The sequence below is a fragment of the Branchiostoma belcheri genome, unplaced genomic scaffold, assembly GCF_001625305.1.
Source record: "Branchiostoma belcheri isolate BF01 breed outbred unplaced genomic scaffold, Haploidv18h27 scaffold198, whole genome shotgun sequence".
Classification (NCBI taxonomy): domain Eukaryota; kingdom Metazoa; phylum Chordata; class Leptocardii; order Amphioxiformes; family Branchiostomatidae; genus Branchiostoma; species Branchiostoma belcheri.
This window is the reverse complement of record NW_017803468.1, coordinates 111,410-119,891: the sequence shown is the minus strand read 5'-3', so window position 1 is coordinate 119,891 and position 8,482 is coordinate 111,410. Positions and strand designations below refer to the sequence as shown.

The window sequence follows — 8,482 nt, the reverse complement described above, 5'->3', positions numbered from 1 at the left end:
CATTACCTTGCTTTTACAAATGTACTCAATGACATGTTTCTCCTCCTCCATCTCTTGTCATTTCATTAAATGGATTAAACTTCTTTATGTTAGGGACAAATGACCTGAAATTTCAATTTGGTATGAAGAGAAAGTGGGCCAATACCCCCATGCGTTTTTTTTTTCATTTCTATTCGTATAGGCTTTTAAATTTTTTTTCAATGCCATATTTAAACAAAAACTGTACATTCGGGGTCCTTTATCATACATACCTTCAGGCCAGCTTTGATGCCCCCTGCCTTCGCAGCTCTCTTGTTCCGTGCAGTATGCTGGCTGTTCTGTAGACCATATATACGGTGTGGTGGGGAGATTGCTAAAATATATATACAGATGGTCATGTTTCATAGAAATTGATTGCAAAACTGTTTACAAGTTATCAACAATGTATCAGGCAAATTTAAAAACAAATTTAATGAAACCACGGCACTAAATACCTTGGAAGCTGATGTTAAAACGATGCGTCGGTTGTAGACCACTGGAGCTGAATTTGAGGAAGGCCTCATTGGCGGTGGTGGTGATAGTCAGATTGGATTCGGCAGTTCCTGAAAGACTCTCGACGCGGTTTCCGTAAGGACAGAAATCGAATATCTCGAGGTTGCCGTTTTCCTCCAGTTGAAAGTCTCCAAATGTAAACTGTACGACCTTTCCATCCGGGACTGTGATCTTCCACTCACAGTCCAGTTCTTCGGGGTTGTTCAGACTCTGTCCATATCCTGGTGATACGATCTGGCCAAAACTTCCGTCGATTGTTCCGCCGCATCGCACTACTGGATGGAGAAAAAAATTTCATTTCAATAACAGGTTCATTGTTTCAATGGATATTTTCTTGCCAAAGTCAATTATTACTACACCTCAAATAGATAAACTATCACAGGATCTATAATTAAATTATTTTATTACACAATTTTCTTTATACTCTGTACCTCCAAGATCTTCCAAATACTTCGAATTTTCCATTTCACACGGTTATGAAGTAGTGTATGCCAAAAGTGTGGATGAAGATCTGTTAGCATATCTCACGGACACATCGGTACCGAATATAAGGTCATTTGCTTGAAATTGAAGGAGGCACCCCATACCGAATTCCGGGTCATTTTGTTGTAATATAGTTACATACAGAAGCCAAAAATTATTTTTTTACAGAAAGTGAACAAAAATCCCATTTTACACAGCTTTGAAGACGGGTGATGATGATTTATGCCAAAATTATTATTGTAGCTCTTTTGGGATATATCAAAGACACTGCCATGCCAAATGCATGATAGGTAAATATATTTGGTTGTAGTATTGGGGCACAGGAACCCCAAAAATGCATTTATTGTCTGAACATAGCTAACATGCATTGTTCACATATTGTACACAAGTGGCATTTGATGTGGCATTTAAATAACATTCAAATGATATATACCAAATTAGTAAATGACGCGGGAATGTGTCCAAGGTACCCCATGATAAATCTAATGTCATTTGGGTTTAATTACAGGATCCAAACTTATTTAGTGCAAAACATACAACATAGTTACCTTTAGAGTAAGGATCCATCTCATATAGGCTCTCATCACCTGAAATAAATAAGAGAATATACTGAGGACGACGCATCGGTCCTTACTGCAGAACGTTGCATCAAAACTACCAACCAATGGGACTTCATAATCAAACCTCAATGCATGTCTTGAAATGAATTAAATGAATCGTTCAACTCAGCTAACAACGTTTTTGCTTTGACTTCTAATGGACATAAAAATGTCCTTATCATATCATACTTCCTATATGTCAGACACCTGGAATGTTTATAAACCCCCGATCCTAGTCTTAATCATTATGATAAACAGTTGTTAAAACTACCTCCACAATATTCTATACAATGTATACTGTTACAGTGGAAATAATCAAGGGAATAATATAAAGGATTTATAAAACACACAAATGCTGCCACTGGTCATTGCATACAAATGGCACATTACAAAGCAACTGCATCATGTTTACCTTCCTAAACAGTCATATACATGTATATATGGTGGCCATACAGCTCCTCTTGAGCACCGTTCTGCATGGCACTTGCAACATTATCAAACACCAGTTACCAATGGTGACAGACGTCTGGTCCTGATCCTTGACCTAATATGTTTCGAGAAGAAGAGGAAGGAGAAGAGGAAAAAGAAACAGAGCAAAAACAATATATTTTCCTTCTGCGAAGGCAAACAAATGGGTGTCATTGGATGATCTACCTGCCCATTGCCCATTCAGTGAAAGAATTAGGTCAAGCAGAGTTGTGGTGTGTTGAGGATAGATAATTTTTTTGTGTTAATAGTACTGCAATTACTTACCTATCTGGCAAACGTAGAACGCCTCTTCGTCGCAGTTTTTCACGCTCCACTCTCCAGTTGACGTCGTCGTGACGCAGCCCTGCCCCGATGGTTGTCCAGATGCCCAGCTGCTGTAGGACATCTCGCTTGGGGTCCCATCCGACCACGACCAGAAGTCCTGAGAAAACATGCCAAAACAAGTCTGAGCTAAACATTTTCATGTGTAAATTCATGCATATTTTTTTCACCTTGGCAATGGTCAACACAATATATACATGTAGGGACACAGCTGTTTTCTTGCTTTCAATTCGTGAAACATTACACTAGGTTTAGTACAGCTAGTAATGAAGTACATACCTCAAACATTTTCAGACCGATCCAAAACTTTTCGTCAGCAGATGCTTCTCCTACAATACCGGTCAGGATATCATTGAATTCTCTTGTTGTGGGCTGAGCAAGACGTCCTCCACCGAACTGATCACAGGCGACTTTGGCCTCATCAAGCGTCTTCTTTACCGAGAAAGCTCGAAGGTAAGCTCCGCCATGTTTTTGGTACCCAACAGTCGCAAGATCCACAGGCGCTGCATGGGTTCAATAATTAACAAACCTTTAAGATTACAGTCACTATGAGTTTCATGAGCTGAGTTTGCTTCAAGGCGCATGATGCATTTCTATGTAGCCAAAACAAAAAGATACAGAATTTATGTCTAACTTTTGTACTATGCTTTGATAGGTCGGTTGAAGATATTGATTTTTTAAATAAAGTGAGAGACATTTTCATAAAGTTAGAGAGTTACGCCGCAGTATCGTATAAACATCGCATAACCTTGAGAGAAACAGAACTACGCCGGCGAAGGTTAGACATCCAGGTAATAAGACACGAAAGAAAATAGTTAGTCGGCAAGCACCTGGATACGGTTTTGGAAACGGTCAAACGTTTCAGGTAGCATCCACTAACTTTCATCAGTGACAGTCGACACTTAGAAAGGCAGATTATATTAAGCACGAAGTATTGATAGATATGCAAATAAGTAAGGACAAGTTTCATAGTCCAATAGGACATAAAAATTGCACATTTCAAGACAAGGGCGATGCAAATTTATGTAGTCAAACAAAACTAGTCACCTTGGACCTGACAAAAGAACTTGGCCGTCGTCTCACAAGACTCAACTTGCCAAGTACCGTCAGGGCGAAGTACTGTGCAGTTGCCGATCGTGATTTGCTGTTCTGTTCCCCATCCGCGAAACCCGGAAAGCCGATTGCCGTCTTCCCAGGTCCAGTCCCCGTTCTCCTTGAACAGCCCGATCCAGTAGTGGCTGTACATGTCCTCACGGATGGCTGTATCAGTCAGGAACGCGTTGATGTGGCGATGGCGTGGCATGGATAGGGTACCGCCACGGTGTTGGCATGTTGCCCGTGCGTTCCCGTAGTTCATCGGGGTGTTGACGGGCATGTAACAGATACCCCCATGGACGATGGAACCAGCTGGGCATCCTAAAGGTTCAGTATGAACTTGTGACTTTACTAGGTTAATCTGACCACTGCCATCTTAGCAGAAACACAATTGTCAGAGATCAATTCAAAGCACTTTTTTGGTCAGAATGTGATTACCAGCAAATTCAGAATTATTTCAGCAAATTGTCAATTTTATGTACAACAGAAAGATTTTAGAGCGTACACTACCTTGCGAACAATACTATAAGGAGCTAGTATGGTCCTTTCTACATTTGAATAGTAACGCTATGATGAAACCTCAGCAAGCACATTGTTACATCGGTCTGTGATGCTAGACAGTCGTGCAGTACTCAGAAGGATCCGTTTGGAAGTTAAAAAGAAAAAGAAAAAAATACTTACCCAAGCCTGGGAACACCTCCACCTCACACACGGACAGCACGTCAGTATCCGACCTCTCAGGCAGCTGGATCCGGACGTATCTGCCGACGATCGGAGGGCCGCAGTCCACGGTGATGCTCTGCCCATTGGCTAGCGTGCCGTGATTCGGGACTCCGCACATTTCACTTGAGCCCCACGACTGCCATTCTCTGCCTTTTATTCTAACTTCAAAATTCTCGAGAAGGCGTCCTTAAAAAAAGCAAACAAACAAATATGCATATTTAAAAGAAATTTAAAGTCTGCGAGGTCAAAGTCTCCCTACCTGCTGTAGTCACCATATCTTAATAGGCCTTAACCCTCAAACCATCGTACCGTTTGGGGTCAAACCTGACCCCAGGCGTATATAAATATGTGCCATTTTTACATTTCTTGTCGTAAATGCATTTGTTTGCATATATGTCTTATAACTTCTCATACATTTTCCCGAGATTGGAACATCTTCGATTTTATTTATTTCATTATGTCACTCCATTAAGTGAAATAATCTTTCATGATGTTTCTTCTTCTTCTCCTCCTCCTCCTCCTCCTGTCATTTAAATTTCCTTAAATCGATTCAACTCCTTAATTTTGGGGCCAAATAACATGAAATTTGGCATGAAGGTAGAGTGGGCAAATACCCCTAGGCGTTTTTTTTTTTATTTTTGTGATACATGCTTTTAGAATGGTTTTATTTGAGCTTTTTGGCTGCATTATAGAAAATGTACTAAAGCAGTGTGTTACTATATTTCAGCATGAGTCATCAGAATGGCATGTAGGGCAAGCAACCAATAGGCATGCAGCATTCCTCTATTCTTCTTGCTGATTGGCTGTTAGATTTGATTGGATTAACTCAATTGACACCTGGTCAAAGCCATTCCATATTGACAGTATGAACTCAAGTGTTTGGTAGGTACCCACAGGCCACGAGATACGCCTCAATTTTCGAGGAACGTTCTGCGGGAGAGTGCAGGACGCTCTGCGGAAGAGTGCAAGACGCTCTGCGGGAGAGTGCGGTACGTCCTGCGGGAGAGTGCGGTACGTCCTGCGGTCTGCTGGTGATTGGAAACGCCACTGCGAAACTTCTGCGTAAGAAATCTTTCACGAGATTTCGGTCGTTAATAAGCAGCCTTTGTATTCCGAGATTTACATGACACTTATTCCACCTCATTTTCACGTATTTGTTCACAATTTGTGGACAATACGGGGGATTATCAGCGCGGCGGGTCGGCCGTGGGCGATTGATGTTTACTATTTGATACCGATTCGTGTGATTCCAATAAACATTTCACCTAACTACGGACTAGTTGGAAGAATGATAGATGCGTGGATGCCTGTATGTGATTTAACAAACACTGAAAATCTGACGCTTAAACTGCCAGACATTTTGCTCTTCTCTGTTGGAACAACGCAAGCGGGGGGTCAATGACCTACACCACGCGAGTAGACAAAGTTACAAACGCGGTTAAACACGTAATGTGTATCGTCGGCGCGCGCGCGCCACGGTATCAACAATTTTCCACAATTTTTACCGACTATAATTTACAACTAGTATTATCTAGGTTCTGTTATCGATTTCCGAAGAATCACCAACATTGAAGAGTGTACAGTGTACAACATTGAAGAGTGTACGTTTGTTGTTGCTGAGAACATCGCAAGACGTCTTCGTGGCAAATTTTCCTAAAGTGAGGGTCGAGGGCTTGAATGCCGGACATTTTCAAAGATTGGACAGGGCGGGGCTATAATATTAAAGGAGACGGCGGATTCTGCTAGCCGGGTTGATAGTTACGTTACATCAAGGTGGTTCAAACGCGAACCTGATAAAGAAGGTTACTTTATATGCCATACAAGGCAGTGCGCAATTTAATCACACCTAGTTAGCTCGGTTGGTAATGCGCAGGGCGGCAATTCCAGGGATTGCAAGTTCGAATCCCGGGATCAGATTTAACCATTTTAACAAACATTTTGTTAAATCATATACAGGCATCCACGCATCTATCATTCTTCCAACTAGTCCGTAGTTAAGTGAAATGTTTATTGGAATCACACGAATCGGTATCAAATAGTAAACATCAATCGCCCACGGCCGACCCGCCGCGCTGATAATCCCCCGTATTGTCCACAAATTGTGAACAAATACGTGAAAATGAGGGGGAATAAGTGTCATGTAAATCTCGAAATACAAAGGCTGCTCATTAACGACCGTAATCTCGCCAAAGATTTCTTACGCAGAAGAAGTTTCGCAGTGGCGTTTCCAATCACCAGCAGACCGCAGGACGTACCGCACTCTCCCGCAGAACGTACCGCACTCTCCCGCAGAGCGTCTTGCACTCTTCCGCAGAACGTCCCTCGAAAATTGAGGCGTATTTCGTGGCCTGTGGGTACCTACCAAACACTTGAGTTCATACTGTCAATATGGAATGGCTTTGACCAGGTGTCAATTGAGTTAATCCAATCAAATCCAACAGCCAATCAGCAAGAAGAATAGAGGAATGCTGCATGCCTATTGGTTGCTTGCCGTACATGCCATTCTGATGACTCATGCCGAAATATAGTAACACACTGCTATAGTACATTTTCTATAATGCAGCCAAAAAGCTCAAATAAAACCATTCTAAAAGCATGTATCACAAAAATTAAAAAAAACGCCTGGGGGTATTTGCTAAATTCTTCATGCTAAATTTCATGTTATTTGGCCCAAAAATGAAGGAGTTGAATCGATTTAAAGAAATGGCAGGAGGAGAAGAAGGAGAAGAAGAACAAACATCAGGAAAGACAGTATTTCACTCCATGGAGTGAAATAACTAAGCAAACATACTCCGTAAATTGATTGTTGTAATTCCTGATTTTTTTACCGTACCTTTATGTTTACAGTTTTCACTGCCACCTCTGTATCGTGAACTTATCATTACAGTTAACAAATAATTCCTGGACTTTCTTTTTCCTGCACCTGTCACCACGGTGAATAAATAGTTACGTGTACATGTCCATTTTTCTCAGACCGTGAAGTTAGTAGTAGTTACATTCTCGTCATTAGTAGTATTTAGATACTTGCAATATATAACTTATGAGATTGAGATAAGTTTTAAGTAAAGCTGTCGAGATTTAAAGTGCTTTCATTTTTTTTAAATTGGGAGATAATTGCCAAGTGCCATTTTTGTAAATAAAGCTGTGAAGATTCAAAAAGCTTGTCCTTGTATAATTGCAGTATGATTTATTAAGAATCTTCTATTTTTGTTTGGGGAGGGACTTGGAGTGAAATACTACATTTGCTACGAAGCAAATGTTGGCCTTTCTAGTTCACATTTATTTTTCGAGGATTGGGCAAAAAGTTATGAAACTTATGTCAGCCCTCTCCTCACACATAAAAGGAAACAATAAAACAAAGTAATAATAAGAAGAAGAAGAAAGGACAAAGGTACATAATGAGCTGTACATAAAGGTACATAATACATCTTTGATTGAGGTATCCTAGACAGTTTATGCGTTGTCCAGTGTGGTCAAAGCTGACCCCAGTATTTGTCTTTTGTTGTCAACAACATTTCTTCCAGGTAATATATGTTTTCTTGAATTTTCTACTGCCATTTGAATAACCTCAACATGTTGAATCAGAAAACTGGCGTCAGAGGTCGTCTACATGGCTGTCTGTACGTATCTTGTGTACGATGCATAAATTATGATAATGAACAGAAATTATTCACACCTAATCATGTTAAAAACTGTCCTTTATAGAATCATGAAACTATATATGTACATACTTAAAAATCACAAAAAAGAGTCACAAATTAACTATATTCGTGCAAAACATTATGGGGTCAGTTTTGATCCCGTAGGGTAAGATTCGTCGAAAAAAAAACGGTGCACCGGTGATTTTAGCAATACAGGAAAAGAGTTGGATGTATTACATAAAAATATATACGTAACTCGCATATTTCTTTTAGAAATAAGCTTAATTATGCATTACATCATCATATGACGTTATTTTGACGTCAATATTGTTGCCAGGGGCAACATAGGTAGACCTTAACATTCTGTCATGGACATTTTTGTTTAATAAGTTTGGTTGTAAAAAATTCCTCTGAGATTTACTGTTTACCTAAAAAAATCCCATAAAAGACGTCACAATGACACCAAATTTGTTGTTATGAATTAATTTTTAGACTGAATTCAAAAATTTTATATTTCTACACCATTCTCTAGAAAATTGGTGGCAATACGATAAGTGGTTGTTGAGTTACAGGGGCGGGCCTCAAAAGCCCCCCCGCCCC

At 40.2% G+C, this 8,482-nt stretch overlaps 1 protein-coding gene across 3 annotated transcripts in view; it reads right to left on the bottom strand.

Annotated features, from left to right (window-relative positions):
* LOC109468288 overlaps positions 1-8,482 on the bottom strand; it is a 20,770-nt gene that overhangs the window by 4,665 nt on the left and 7,623 nt on the right. For 2 of the 3 annotated variants that reach the window (XM_019766542.1, XM_019766543.1), the window contains exons 5-11: positions 4,200-4,427; positions 3,471-3,839; positions 2,703-2,926; positions 2,367-2,523; positions 1,563-1,601; positions 474-806; positions 252-352 (exon numbers count right to left, since the gene is read on the bottom strand). In XM_019766542.1, coding sequence (XP_019622101.1) covers positions 252-352; positions 474-806; positions 1,563-1,601; positions 2,367-2,523; positions 2,703-2,926; positions 3,471-3,839; positions 4,200-4,427 — 1,451 coding nt within the window. The remainder of the gene's footprint in view (positions 1-251; positions 353-473; positions 807-1,562; positions 1,602-2,366; positions 2,524-2,702; positions 2,927-3,470; positions 3,840-4,199; positions 4,428-8,482) is intronic. The other variant, XM_019766544.1, reaches the window with a different exon arrangement.